Source organism: Urocampus carinirostris, chromosome 3 (assembly GCF_059441175.1).
Source record: "Urocampus carinirostris isolate Australia breed hairy pipefish chromosome 3, RoL_Ucar_1.0, whole genome shotgun sequence".
Lineage (NCBI taxonomy): Eukaryota > Metazoa > Chordata > Actinopteri > Syngnathiformes > Syngnathidae > Urocampus > Urocampus carinirostris.
In genome coordinates this window covers 64828087-64843972 of record NC_142351.1, presented here as the reverse complement: position 1 = coordinate 64843972, position 15886 = coordinate 64828087, and the positions used below count along the sequence as shown (strand labels likewise).

Genomic DNA, 15886 nt, shown 5'->3' with positions numbered 1-15886 from the left:
ACAATACAAGGAAATTATTATTATTATTATTATTATTATGGAGTGGCTCAAATGAAAACCGTAACGATGGGGTAGCCATTTTAATAAACAACCCTCAACTCATCATAAAGGGGAGTACTGTGATGAGAGACGGACGCGCAATCTCAGCAAGACTTTCTTATATAGGGAATGATTTTAACCTCATTAACATATACGGCCATGCCGACAGACAACTCAGGTACGAACTTTTAGAGGACATCCAGTCGCATATGCTAGGCCATCAACCACTAATCGTGGGAGGAGATTTAATTGCATCCTAAGTAGGAAGGATAGAAAGAGGACCGATGAGGAGTTTAAAGTAGATAAAACATCAACTTTATTACAAGACATGTGCCTGACATTTAAACTGGTGGACTGTTTCAAATCCATACATCCAGGAGAAGAGGGCTTCACCTGGTTCAGTAGTGCCTCTCGAATAGACTACATATTTACAAGGGGTTTAGCACAGAGTGATGCAAGATTAATTCCTGTTTTTTTTTTTTCAGATCACTTGCTACTGTCCTGCTCTCTCTCATTCCCTTCAGGTATGACTGTTGGGAAGGGTTTGTGGAAGTTAAACTGCTCTCTGCTGGAGGATGAGCCTCTACTGTAGTCGCACAATACAGAGAGCTGTACAAAGACTGGCAGACCCTTCAAGACTCGTATGATTCACGAGCAGAATGGTGGGAAGTGACAAAGAAACGAACACAGACCTTTTTTAAAAATGCAGGGAAAAACAAGAAACTTAAAGAGATGAAACGCATGTCGGGTCTACAAAGAAGACTCCAACGCTATTTCATCCTAACAGAAAAGGGGATGGACTTTAATGATGAAATCAAAGAGACCAAACAAGAACTAAACGCTTTGGCGGAAATAAAGAGTAAAGGCATCATAATAAGAAGCAGAGAAAGAGAAATAAAAGAAAAATGTACACGCTATTTTTTTTTAAAAATTATGAGCAAAAATGAGGGGCTTTTTAAACTTCAAAACGAAAACGGGCAAATAACACAGGAAAGTAGTGAAATAACCAGATTGGTCGAAGACTACTACAAAAAATTATTTGAAAAGAAAGAAACACATGAGAATGAAATGGGGCATGTATTGGATCATATTTCAAGATCAGTGCGTCAAGACCCCTTTTTAACATCGGACTTTACCCAAGACCAACTGAATGGGAGGTCGCTGGTTCGCGCCTCGGCCGAGTCATACCTAAGACTTATAACATGGGTAAATGGTGGTGCCCTCTGTTGGCTGCGGCTGCATCGGCTCGCTACAACGGGTCAGGTGTAATCGACATTTCGTTCTGTGTACATTGTTACACAGAATGACAATACAAGGAAATTATTATTATTATTATTATTATTGCATAAAGACTATGAAAAAAGGCAAATCACCCGGGGAGGACGGACTCAACCTCAAATTTTACCGGACTTTTTGGGATATTTTAGCACCAGATGTTTTTAACGAATTTTTCAGTCAAGACAATATGCCAGACAGTTTCAGAATAGGGATAGTTACTCTATTGCACAAAAAAGGAGACAAAATTGACGACCTATAACGCTTTTAAACGTGGACTTTAAAATTTTCAGCAAGCTTCTAGCAACACGAATGTCTGTAGTCTTGTGAGACTTGGTTAATCCAGACCAAACCTGTGCCATCGTGGGAAGGAAGATCAACGACAGTCTCATGCTGATTCGTGACACCATTTGTTATGCGAGAGACAGAAACATGCGACTAGCGGTCCTAAACCTAGACTTTGAAAAAGCCTTTGATCGAGTCTCGCACCAATACCTCTTCAGGGTATTGCAAAAATGTGGGTTTTCCCCAAAAATACATCAAGTGGGTAAGACTGCTATACCGAGACATCTACAGCAAATTCATGATTAACGGGAATTTATCGGAAGCAATCGAGATCAACTGCGGTGTACGTCAAGGTTGCCCTATGTCTCCCCTTCTCTATGTTCTTTGCATTGAACCTTTGGCACAAATGTTAAGAAAAGATAGATTTGTCGAAGGGATCAATATCCCAGGAAGTGGGGGACAAATTACCAAGTGTGTTTTGTACATGGATGATTTTAATATTTTATGTACTGACCGCGCATCTGTTGGAAGAGGCCTTGACCTGACTGACCTGTTTGGGAGGGCGTCTGGGTCAAGGCTAAATAGAGAAAAATCACAAGTAAAGTTTTATGGAATGTGGAAAGAGACAGAAAAGGCAGGACTCCCACTGACGGTGTTAAAGACAGACCAGAAAATCCTAGGGATAAAATTCAATGCGGATGGAGGAGGCGAGACCAACTGGGATGACGTGACAAGGAAAGTTAAGCAAAGACTTGTTTTTTGGTCACTAAGAAAACTGACAATAGAGGGGAAGGTCCTTATCATCAAAGCGATCATCCTCCCAATGCTTTTGTCAATCAGTTTAGTTTTATGCCCAAAAGAAACGTGCTGTTACAACTGGACCGAGCCATCTTTCGCTTTGTCTGGGGATCAAAGTGGGAAAGGATAAAAAGAGATACAATGAAAAAGAAAAAGGTGGAAAAGGAGTGCCTGACCTCCAGCTTTTCCTGGGAAGCAAATATGTCTCTCTCCACTTCCAAAACGCTGTGGGCCAACCCAACAACCCGAAAAGTCAAGCGATGACCCGGTTTTGGATGGGCTCATATTTGCGGAAGCTAAAGCTTGTACCAAACAATCGTTTGATTCCAGTTTCATTTAACTTGCCACCAACACATCTCTTTATTCGGCATTTTTAAAAGAAGTTTGATTTGGAAACACAAGAATGTCACACCTTACAAAACCACAGGGCCCCTATTGCTATTGTGCAAAAGCGAGCAACAGTAAGCCCTGTGCGGGGGCTTGCGTTTGGCGAACCTGCAACGGTTTGGAGCAACATGAATCATCCCGCCCTCCCAAACAGACTATGAGACTTGTCATGGATGGTGGCTCATGAAGTTCTCCCAGTCAGAGCCGTAATGCACCACCGAGAATGTCGGCGACTTCGACGTGCCCTCGACCTGGCTGTGGCGCCCAGGAGTCGGTGAGGCACCTTTTTTGTGAGTGCAGCGCTGCCGAGGTCTTGTGGACAATGGCCGACCAACTAGGAAAGTTCCCGGACTTACCAGCAGGGGAGGTCCCTGATGCACAGTACGTGCTTTACGGGGTGAGACGGTCGATGAGGTCTTGGAACGACTTTGCCAGGGACTGGCTCACTCTCGCCGCCATCAAGGACGCCATCTGGACCTCCAGAAACCTGTTGATATGGAGGTGCAGGTAGATCCCCCCCGTGGCTGTGCTCCAAATGGCTGCAGATACCATACAATCTGCGAGCGGCGGGCCTAGGACGCAGCAATAAAGAAGACTCGTCTGCACCCACCCATAGGGGGGAACCGGAGCTACACTTTGGGAGTCCCGGCAGCAACGGCCTGGGTTGTGGAACCCAGAAGGGAGAGGACCCACGCAGAAGGGAGAAGACCCACAAAGAGGACTGGAAGAATGCCTCTTGGGAGGGTGGGATGGCAGAGCTATGCCCTTGTACAATAGTATTGCCTTTTACACGCAGGTTAACTAATGTTAAGAGAAAATAACTCTGAAATTGTTTAATTGATGTTGAAAATGTCAGGAAAAAATGTTAAAACGTCATATCATCACGTCATATTGTCAGATATAAAAAATTGTGAATATGCTTGATGGCTGTTGAGATTGTCGTGTTTTTTTTTGCTGCTGTTGGTGTCGGTGGATTTGCTCAGACCGAGGACAATCGACTTTGGCCTGGACGGATCTATCGACACTAACAAAGATGTCATATAATGAAATTGTGAATATGCTTGATTGCTAATACGTTTTTTCGAGAAGGGTTGTTCAAGCCTCACATTGTGTTTGATGTTAAAAACATCATATTGGAATATAATATTGTGAATGTGCTTAATTGCTGTTGAGTTTGTCATGATTGTTTTCTGTTGTTGGTGTCGGTAGATTTGTTCAGACCAAAAAAGACAATCGGCTTTGGCATGGACAGATCTATTGACACTAACAAAGATGTTATATAATGAAATTGTGAATATGCTTGATTGCTAATAAGATTTTCGAGAAGGGTTGTTCAAACCTCACCTTGTGTTTGCTGTTAAGCAAGCATTGGAATATAATATTGCTGTTGTGATTGTCATGACTGTTTTTTTTTTGTTATTAGTGTCAATAAATTGGTTCAAACCAATGAGGAATGAATAATGTGCGTTATTTGGATGACTGACACCACCAACTCATTATTTTATGTATAGTCATACATTAATTCCTTCCCCTTCTTCTTGTCGTAAAGTTTGCATTTTTACTTTATTAAACGAATGCAGGCGAGTTCCCTCCACAGTTGTTAAGCACAACTACGCGGTCAAACACCGCAACTGCAAATGCGTCCCAGTGCGCATGCGCGTGGAAATTCGCCCGACTGGTCCCTATCAATCGATCAGCGAGAGGAAGATGGCGCTGAGGCAACTCAACGGCGTTGCATCGATCACCGAAGAACTCGATCGGTTCCGTTAAAGATAAACTTTTCTGGCCACTGGCAGGGTTTACAGTTCGAAGACACAAAAGAGTAACGAAGTTAAGCACTCTGTTTCGAGGGTAAGTACGATTTTGCGCTATTCGACGGTGTTTAGGAAGAGCTAGCTTTGAAAACAACAGAAAGCTCCGACATCCGCCATCTTGTGCCCACAAAATTTTAGCTAGGCATAGTAAGTTCATCCCTGATAACGCAAACATAATGATCTTAAAGGCATTGCAATCGAATATTTACACGCAAAATGACATCGTATGGCGAGAGAATACGAAAATATCATTTGACTTTTTGTTTTTGATTGATTTGTTTGTATCCCTGAATTGTGTCTGTAAATCTTCTACCAGCTAAAACATGAGCGAAGAACAATTTATATTGCCTTCATATCACGTGGATTTGATTTTTTCTTTAAAGACAGTAAATGTAAGAATGTTTAATAATAACTTTAAGATGCACTGTTCTTTTCATTCATAAATAATGCATTATTTTTATAACTTGGGCCATGCATTCATAAAAATAAAATTGAAAAGTAAAGAAAATCACATTAATACATTAGGGCTGTTGTGTGTGTATATGTATGTATATATATATATATATATATATATATATATATATATATACAGGGTTGGGTAGGGTTACTTTAACTGGATTACTTTCAATTACTTCTGGATTACTCCAATACCAAATATCCTAATAAAAGACAAAATAAACTTAATATAAATAAAATACTAAATGTTGTGCAGGCTTGGGGAGTAACGAATTACATGGAATGGCAAAAATGATGTTGGCTGTTTGGATTTATTTTCATTTTGTTTCTGTCGCATTTTATGTTCATTTTGCCGGAGATCAAAGCCAGGAAAGAAAGCTCACCACGTGTTGAGAGTCATAATTTTATTCATATTTAGTTTCTTTTGTCTTTTATTAGCATATTTGGTATTGGAGTAATCCAAAAGTAATCCAGTTAAAGTAACCCTACCCAACCCTGTGTATATATATATATATATATATATATATATATATATACCGGTGTGTATGTATAATATACTGGACTGTCTCAGAAAATTAGAATATTGTTATAAAGTTCTTTATTTTCTGTAATGCAATTAAAAAAACAAAAATGTCATACATTCTGGATTCATTACACATCAACTGAACTATTTCAAGCCTTTTATTATTTTAATATTGCTGAATTTGGCTTACAGCTTAAGAAAACTCAAAAATCCTATCTCAAAATATTAGAATATCATGAAAAAGTATACAAGTAGGCTATTCAACTAATCACCTGAATCATCTAAATAACTCTAAACACCTTGCGAGGGTTTCCTGAGCCTTAAAACACTCAGCTTGGTTCAGTAAACCAAATCACAAGTATGGGGAAGATTGCTGTCCAGAGGACCATCATTGATACCCTCCATCAGGAGGGTAAGACACAAAAAGAAATTTCTCAAAGAGCAGGCTGTTCACAGAGTGCAGTTTCAAAGCATATCCACAAAAAGTCTGTTGGTAGGGAAAAATGTGGCCGGAAACGCTGCACAACCAAGAGATGACCGCAGCCTTAACAAAATTGTGAAGAAGAGCCGCTTCCAGAATTTGGGGGAGCTTCAAAGACAGTGGGCTGAAGCTGGAGTCCAGGTATCAAAAGCCACAGTTCACAGACGTGTCTGGGAAATGGGCTACAATAGCCGTATTCCCATGGTCAAGCCACTTCTGAACTCAAGACAACAGAAGAAGCGTCTGACTTGGGCTATGGAGAAGAAGCACAGGACAGTTGCAGAGTGGTCCAAAGTCCTCTGTTCAGACGAAAGCCAGTTTTGAATTTCATTTGGAAGTCAAGGCGCCAGAGTCTGGAGAAAGGCTGGAGAGGAGCAAAATCCAAGTTGCTTGAAATCCAGTGTGAAGTTCCCACAGTCAGCAATGGTTTGGGGAGCCATGTCAGCTGCTGGTGTTGGTCCACTGTGTTTCATCAAGTCCAGAGTAAATGCAACTGTGTACCAAGAGATTTTAGAGCACTACATGCTTCCATCTGCTGAAAAGCTCTATGGAGATGAGGATTTCATTTTCCAGCGTGATCTGGCACCTGCCCACAGTGCCAAAACCACCAGTAACTGGTGAACTGACCATGGCATCACTGTCCTTGATTGGCCTGCTAATTCCCCTGACCTGAACCCCATCGATAATTTGTGGGGTATAGTTAAGAAGAAGATGAAAGACACCAGACCTACAAATGCAAATGAGCTGAAGGCCGCTATCGAAGCATCCTGGGCCTCAATAACACCTCAGCAATGCCACAGGCTGATTGCCTCCATGCCACGCCGGATTGATGCAGTAATCCGTGCAAAAGGATTCCCAACCAAGTACTGAGTGCATCAATGGACATTTTCAAATGTTTGATTTAGTTTTGCTGTTATAAAATTATTTTTTACTTGGTCTGAGGAAGTATTCTAATATTTTGAGATAGGATTTTTGAGTTTTCTTAAGCTGTAAGCCAAATTCACCAATATTAAAATAATAAAAGGCTTGAAATAGTTCAGTTGATGTGTAATGAATCCAGAATGTATGACATTTTTGTTTTTTTAATTGCATTACAGAAAATAAAGAACTTTATCTCAATATTCTAATTTTCTGAGACAGTCCAGTATGTATATAGAGAGAGTGAGAGTGCCTTTGAAAACATTTTTCCTCCACGCTTAACTGCTTCTGTCTTACTTTTAACCTCAGTGTTCTGGCCATGGAGCCCATTACGCTGGAGAAAAGGAGGCGGGGAGATGGGAGGAAGAGATTGATTACACACGCATGCTTGCGGTTTTTGTTTACTTGAGGATGCAAATAGTGAAATTAAGAAAATGTTAAAAATGGCAAAAGATGAAAAAGAGTTCACTCGAGCCCATCTAAGAATTTCACATGCAACACAATGAGGGGGGTTTTTAAGGGTTATTGTTCTATCTTCGTTATTCATTATCCATTATCCGTTATCAGTCAGTTCATAATACGCTACAAAGCCTAGGAGCCGGGACTCTTACTCTCAGCCAAAAGGCCAAGCTAAGGTCCTAGCCCTAAAAGCCTTGCTGCGATCATTGCGAATGCACCGTTCCCGGAGGTACTGCAATACCGGGCCGATGCGTGGAGTGGACAGAACAAGCTCTTATTCCATCATGCAACACAATGAGCTTGACAGAGGCTGTAATGATGATTTCATCTAGAAGATGGCATCAGCAAGTACAATAATTTGAAATTAAGGACACCACTTTTAAGTCGTACTTGCACAAGAACAATAGTGCAGTAAAAATAGTTCATTAAAAAGGACTCAAGAAACTGTCTCTTAGCCTGTAGTCTTTGTTTTAATAGTTTGGAGTTTCTGCCAGAGGGCAGCAGATCAAAGAGATTGTAGCCAGGGTGAAAGGAATCCTTGATAATTTTGATTCCCAGGTAAAACATGAATTAGAACTATGCTGTGTTCCACATATTAAGTCTCACTATTTCATAGGTTTGCTTTTACTGCGACTTAAACTCCAGAGTGTTACCGCATGTTTTTTCTACTTTTCAGCCACAAGAGGCCACACTTTTAAACGGGCATCCTAAGGCACCCAGGCGGTATGCTTACACAATGGGTGCTCACACCTTTTCAGCATGCGAGCTACTTACAAAATAACCAAGTAAAAATGATTTATCCACCACCAAAAAAATGGAGTTTCAAGAGCAGTCTAGCATTCAAAAAAGTGTCCTAATTAGTGGAATTGAATGCTCAGAATATTTTTAACAAATAATTGTAGTATATTACACCTTACATCGACAAAATTTGGACTTTTTTTGTTATTAGATACTGCTGCTAAGCAACATTGATGTTTATGCTGAAATATTGCATATGACCGCTAGATTGCAGCCTGTCCCAACAAATACAATGCACTCAATACTCTCCGACGGTCTTCCTCAATGATCCAACTATAGATCACGATCTATGTAATGAGCACCACTGCTTTACACACTTAAAGGTTGTTTTTAGTTAACGAAGAGCAGACTAGAAAAAAATGATGGTGAGAACATTATATAGGAATTTTAAAAGGCCTACATAGACAGCTGTGGCGCAAGCTGGCAATGTTTTTCTGACTGGGCAAATGGCAGCTGATGATTTTCTGGGGTTTGATGGTGATTCTCTGGAACATTCTTCTGCCTGCACAGTATCCTAGCATACTATATTATTTTTTATTTCATTTTTCATTCAAAGTTTTGTACTACCTGATAATCTTGAAGTACAAAGTCTAATCTCATTAAACAAAAAACAGTATGTTGTAAACAATAAGGAAAAATCTGATTCTAAAACTCATCTGTCTTACCCTAAACTGTGAAAAAGGGCAATGGAGTTTCCGTGGCACAGTGGGAAAGTTTTGGAGCAGTTCAACAACCAGCGGAAGGAGGGTTTCTTGTGCGATTGCACATTTGTTGTGGATGGCGTAGACTTTAAGGCCCACAAATGTGTGCTGGCAGCCTGCAGCGTCTACTTCCGCACTCTCTTCCTGGAGCAGAAGGACGTTGTGCATCTGGACATCAGCAATGCCGCAGGTTGCGATGAACGCTTTTTGATTTGTGAACATCTTTGTGTGTAACACTTTTAATATCTGCAGGGTTGGCTCAAGTTTTGGAATTCATGTACACAGCAAAGCTAAGTTTAACTCCCGAAAACTTGGAGGATGTGATGGCCGTTGCCGATTTCCTACAAATGCAAGAGATTGTGACTGCTTGCTCCATGCACAAGTCATTTGTTGATCCACGTCCATCTAATATCTCGCCCGATATCGAGGAAGGTGAGACACTACTATCCGCCTCAGTCACTGGGGCGGGAAAATAAAAGGGAAATGTCCCGGAGAAGTCAACCGATACACACGTGGCTTTTTTTGGGGCCAATAAGCCAAAATTTGCATGTATCATTCTGCTTTGTACTAAAAGTCCCACGGTGCTTTGGGGCATAAAAAAATCCCAGATGAAGAAAACTATGCGTGTGCACAAGCAATCTGATTACGGTACTCAAATTATTTTACATGCAAGAGGAATCGGAAAATGAAAGGACTAACCGGGGGTCGGCAACCCGTGGCTCAAGAGCCGCATGTTGCTTTTTTGCGGTACGCAGCGGCTCCCTGGGGTGTTTCCAAAAATGTTTACAAATTGACACAGATTGGGGAGGGAAAGATGTTTTTATTTTAATATGGTCTCTTTAGGTCTAGGAGGACAAGCATGACACAAACACTTAACATTTTCCAAAAAAAACACGTAGAATAAATACGTACACGTAGAGTTCTTTTTTGCTTGTTTTCCTCTCCTGTGTCACCTGTGTGAGAGCCGACTGTGCAGCCCAAGCCCTGCCCCTTTTAAAAGGGCTACAACCTGTGTGATTTGCCATGGACCCCAAAAGTAAAAAGAGTTAAATAATTGCACAGAAATCAAACAAACTGTATTAATGTAATTTGATTTACTTCACGTTTCAAAAAGTTTCTATTTTATTTTGATAAATGCATGCTGCGTTTTATTGCACTCTTTTTGTTGTCCAGATAAGAGGCAGATTATGTACGTTTGTTGTTTGTTTTTTTAAATCCTTAAAATAAAAATGACATCAAAAGATTGGGTTTCTTCAAAACAATTAAACATACCATATTCCATAAAAATATTAATAAAGTGAAACTGGGGGCGCTGTCTAACAACAGCGTGGTCACTTGGTGTATAGTTCTCCACAGAATGTGCTGCATCAAACATTTATTTTGTCTGTTGGCTATTATAGATACATACAGCATGTTGCGTTCATTATAAGGCTTTTGATCTTTTGCAGCTCCTATTATTTTTTCGGGTCCAATGTGGCTCTTTCAACATTTTTGGGTTACTGGCCCCTGGTTTAACCCAACTGTTGCAATTAGATTACAAAATCCTTAATCACATTATTGTGCCTGTTTACACTGTTCAGATTACTGGAAATATTCAGATTATTTCCTGAATGGAAACATAGCCAGTGTTTGAAATCTTTATGAGTTGGAGTTACGTCTGACATCTAGCCACCATCAGTAAATATAATTTGTTTATTTTGCAAAGCTAAACAAGTTACTTTGTTTCATATGAATTAAAATTGCCTCAAGTAGGCTTTTGGTTGTAGTTTGTTTCTACGCTAAGATATAATGGTTTCTTTAAAGCCACAGTGTGTAATATTTGACCACAAGATGGCATTGTCGTGTAATGCGGAAAAAAACATGGCCACAAATCAAAGTGTAGCAGCCAGACAAATATGCCGGCGACCTTTGGTAAGGATCTCAAATTGTTAAGGACATACAAATTTCTCGACCTATGATTTTCTTTTTCTAAATTAACACTCGTATGAAAGTTTGTGTATTTTTGCCTTGTATTCAAATCAATGTTTTTTTTTTTGTTTGTTTGTTTTTTACTGAATGAAAGTTAGTTGCACCAGTAGGCTGCACTAAATATTACACAATGTCCCTCTATAGATAAACAGACGTCCCCAACTAGGTCGAATCTAGATTGTGTTTTCATCTAGTGACTACTAGTAGTGTAATTTAAATGATAACTTAAGTAAAAAAATAATAAGCAAACCATGTGTACAATTCCATGAACATGATTTTTTTTTAAGACTAATATTTAATAGTTGTATTACAGAACTAGAAAGGCCCTTTTTGAAGCTGACATGTTTGGTTGCAGACATTCAGGCTTCTTGCAATTTTTTTGTACTGTTTCCTTCTCTAGCTACTGATGCTAGCCACTTGGCTGCCGGCCGCTATTGTATCCAGATCACAGTCTTGTGGGCATTAATACCAGTTTTTAAGACAGATCGCTGGCTGAAATTCAACCATATCTATGCAAGAAAATATATCTAGTAGGGAATTATTACACTTTGTCAATTTTGGCCGTTTGTACTAACTGCTAGCTCTCTTAAAGGGGCAGAGAAAACGTATCAAAACACATTCGTACTTCCACATTTCCTCTTTTTTATTTGTTTATCAAGGACAAAAAGCAGAGAAAGGCCAGACAAGTGAACATTTGGAGAGTGCGTTGTCTGAAGAAGCCTCACAGGCAGAGCAGGAAACTTCCACCTCAATTAAAGAGGACAACAAACAAACAGAAGACAGACAACAGGCTGAAACTCCCCCTTCAAAGACAGAAACTGCAGAGGCAAACTCTGATGAAAGCTGCCGAGTTATTGCACACGTTTTGAAAAGCAGTTCTTCACTAAATGGAGAGCTCTTGAAAATTGAGGAAGAGGAAAGCAATGGAGTGCAGGACGCGGCGGATACTTTCCAGGACGATCCTTCCGATGTTGACTACTCGCCACGTAAGTTTGTGACCGATATGGGTTTTTAAGGGCTGTTACCAATTAATAATATTGAGAGGAGGCCCATAAAAGATATTTAGAACTAGTATTTATTTGCTGCAAAAGCTTAAAAATTGGTATAACAAATTTTTAATAATAAAAACAAAGAATGTCCCTCAATTTTTGCTCTGTTTATCCTCTTTTGGGCAGCAGGGGGTAGAGCCTATTGCAGCTGACTTTGGGCAGTGGGCAGGGGACACCCTGAACTGGTTGCAAGCCAGTTACAGCGTTTTATAAATTACAATATAATAATAATAATAATAATAGCAGTAGTATACATCCATCCATTATCAGCCCCGCTATTTCTCAGCTGGGGTGCGGGGGTGCTGGAGCCCATCCCAGCTTTCCTTGGGCAGTGGGCAGGGGACACCTTGAACTGGTTGCCAGACAGTTGCAGGGAAAAATTGGACCCGCCAATTAACCTGACATGGATTTTTTTTTGAATGTGGGATGAAACCGGAGTGCCCAGAGGAAACCCAAGCAGGTACGGGGAGAATATGCCAACTCCGCAAGGGAAGGCCACAGTAGCCGGAATCAAACCCTTGACCTCTGCACAGCAGGGCTGTGCGCCGCCACAAAGAATATTTGTTAAAACTTCAAATAAAACTTGGATAGCTCTTTGAAACCTTTTACAATAAATAAATTAGAATGTCAACACAACTAAAATGGCTAGAGAAGGAAATAAAATTAGGCTTAGTAGCAACTTGTATAAACAACTCCCTGACATTTTTTACAGTAAATAAAATGCGATTTTAACACAACTAACATGAATAATCTTTCACCTAAACCACAAACTAACATTGCAGGAAATAAAATTTGGCTAAGCAGCAATTCATATAAATTCATAGATACATAAAAACTTTAATGGCTCACTATGTTTTTACAATAAATAAAACTGTCAACCACCATGACTTGAATGAACTTAAAACAAAAAGTGCATCAAAATTTCAACAGAGCTAGAAAATTGAAAAGTGTGGACGCTCGTGTTTTTGATCCACATTGACGAACTACCGTTATGGTAAGCTTTAATTACTCAGCCTTCCACTTAAGCGTGCTTTTTATGCTCTCTCATACACAAACAAACACACCTGATTAACCAACTAATGTGATAATAAAAGCTAATATATCAGTCTCGACCTGAGTGTGCGTCCCTAAAAGAAATTAACCACACTTTTTATGCTATTTTATGATCACACACACCTTTTTTATTTTTTTAATCTCAATATTATCTGCAGTCCTGACTCATAGGCATGCTGGTACTCAGGACTTAGCGGAGCTGCCTTAATTTACTCTAAAATTATTCTTCCTGCTTCATATTTCTAATAAAGTTAGAAATATGGTAAAATGAGAAAAACAAGTGAAAAATTTTAAATTAATAGAAACATTATTCAAATAAACAAAATGGAACAGAATTATTATTTTCCAGTGAAAAATACCCAAAATCCCTAGGCAGAAATTTTCTCTCTCTTCTGTATCAAGTGTCTCAAGATGTATCTTTTTTCTCTCTATTTCCAGACGCACCAATCAAAACAGTCAGCACCTCTAGTTTTACCAATTGTTGCGGCAAACGAATTCGGAAACTACGAGCAAATTTTCCACAAGGTAAACCGTTGGTGTTTTGTTTGCTGTGGCAATGTTGCATTCTTTTTTGAGGGGTTTTTGACAATTCTTTTTAATTGGTCTGGTGAATTTATTTGATTGTTTTTTTTTTGTCATATACATATTTTGTTTAAAATATTTTTCTGTTTTTTTTCCTGAATATTATTTCGTTTTTTGAAATATAATATTTCCAGTGTGTCAGAAGCATGTCGGTTAAAACACATCTGAGATAAAAAATACTCAAAACAACAGAAGTGGGGAGGTTTGTTGTCCAGAGTTTTTTTATGTTTTGCGAAATATCTTTTTCCTTTTTTTAATCTTTATTTTTAGTTATTCTGAATATTTGTTTCTTTTTCCCAAATAATCTCAAAAAGGACAATCAAAAATTAGATCATATTTTAATTTTATTTTTTATTTTTAAAAACCGTAAAAAAAAATATCCAAATAGCACTCATGAAAGTTCTGTTTTCATGGGACTTATTTATCATTTATAAGTTTTAGTTTATTTTAGTTGTTTTACTGCCAGAAAAGACACTACATATTTTAAAAAGTAAAGACTAAAAAAACTATTTAATTTCTAATTTTATTTTTTTTCTATAAAAATTATTTAAAAAAAAAAAATTAAAAAAAAAAAAGAATTATTCTGCTCAAACAGCATAAGAATGTTCCAAATATCAAGAGTGGAGGTTTTGTTTTTCAAAAAAAATCTATTCGGTTTTAGGGAATATTTTTGTTTTGTGTGTTGTTTGGAAGAAAACATTTGGTTTTTTTTTAAAACAAACTCGTTTTCAAGTTTTTTTTTAATGTCAGGAAGAATATGTTTAAGGCGACAGGGTGTAATATTTAGTGCCTTCTCATGGTCCAACAATTTTCGTTCAGTTAAAAAAAAATTTGAATACCAGGCAAAAATACATGAACTATCGTACCAATGTTATTTTACTTTTTTAAAATGTGTATTTCTTTACATAGTGGTATCCCTACCTATGGTCGCCGCCATGTTTGTCTGACAACTTGCTGTGCTGCTACGCTCTTGGCACTTGTTTTTGTTTGCATCAGACAATACATTGACATATAGTGGTGAAATATTAACACACTGTGGCTTAAAAAAAACACAATTAATCCAAACAACAAAATTTTTGTTTTCCTAACTAATTCTTATTCTTCTCTTTTAACTATGTATTTTTGAAGTTATATTCAGATTCAGATTCAGATCTACTTTATTGTCATTCTAGTACACGTGTATACAGAACGAAATGTTGATGCATCTGACCCCCACAGTTTCCTTGAATGTACAGATATAAATAATGTTGTATTGTATTTTGGCTACGTGTAGTATTTTACCATAGTGCCGATAGTGCAAAAAGAGTAGCTAACCAGATGTGCAATATGGGCAGTCAGGTTAACAAGTCAGGTACACAGTAACATTAACACTGTAACAATAACGCTGTAATTACAATAGTGCAGAGAGCAATGTGCAAGGAGTGGCAAGCTATAAAAAAAACTGCCAGTAGTGCAAAAGTCAGATTAGCAGCCGTTTAGATTTAAGTTAACTATATGTTAGATTGACCATTTAACAGTCTAATGGCCAGGGGGACTAGACTATTGCGGAGCCTGGTGGTCCTGCACCGCACACTTCAATATTATTATTATTATTATTATTATTATTATTATTAATATTATTTTTGTGTTGTCTATGTTGCTTTTGTTTGTAATTATTTTTATACTCTCTGACTGCAAAATAGCATAAAATACAGAAAAATAAAATGTGAAATAAACAGACCATAAAAAATTAGTTATTTAATATGTATTCGAAGGTGGATAAAATACACTTTACGGTACTTTTTGAGTCAAAGGGAAAAAAATCAGTCAAGTGTCTCTTTTCTTTACTCTTTCAAAGGACTTAAAAAGAAGAGGACAGACGAAGAAGTCAGAATAACGGCACCAAAAAAGACTGTGAGAAAGCTGGGTCAGGAAGACAAACGTGAGGAGATCAACCAAAAAGATAATGCCACTCCTGGGTCCCCCTCGCCCACGAATACAGTCAACACTGATGAGCGAGGCCTCAACTCTTCTCCTGTCAGCAGTCGATTTGAGTCCAAGCCTTACAGCTCTGTCACGCATAAATGTGAGGTAAGAAGAGATTTGATTGGCCAATGGCTGGGTGTCAAGCATCTTCTTTATAAATGTTGAAGGCTGCATTCAGTGCCCCACTGGAATCTTTTATATCGTTCCCAGGGGGGGGTGTCGTTCCATTGACCCTTAGCATACACATGACCTTACCACAAGACGACCCCATGACGGAGGGCAGTAAACTAGTAAATATTGGTCGAGGCCAGTTAACAATAAACCACAAACATAGT

General features: G+C 38.6%; 2 protein-coding genes across 4 annotated transcripts in view; one reads left to right on the top strand and one right to left on the bottom strand.

The window, feature by feature from the left end:
* The window catches only part of LOC148370476 (zinc finger BED domain-containing protein 4-like), a 214916-nt gene that overhangs the window by 164055 nt on the left and 34975 nt on the right, over window positions 1-15886 (bottom strand). The gene's annotated exons all lie outside the window — the stretch shown is intronic.
* The window catches only part of zbtb17 (zinc finger and BTB domain containing 17), a 119106-nt gene continuing 107682 nt past the window's right edge, over window positions 4463-15886 (top strand). For 2 of the 3 annotated variants that reach the window (XR_015850146.1, XM_088333000.1), the window contains exons 1-6: window positions 4463-4635; window positions 8916-9124; window positions 9187-9366; window positions 11562-11888; window positions 13443-13529; window positions 15424-15656. Coding sequence is in view for 2 of the 3 variants with exons in the window: in XM_088333000.1 (XP_088189126.1) it covers window positions 8920-9124; window positions 9187-9366; window positions 11562-11888; window positions 13443-13529; window positions 15424-15656 (1032 nt within the window). In the remaining variant the exon portion in view is untranslated. The remainder of the gene's footprint in view (window positions 4636-8915; window positions 9125-9186; window positions 9367-11561; window positions 11889-13442; window positions 13530-15423; window positions 15657-15886) is intronic. The other variant, XM_088332998.1, reaches the window with a different exon arrangement.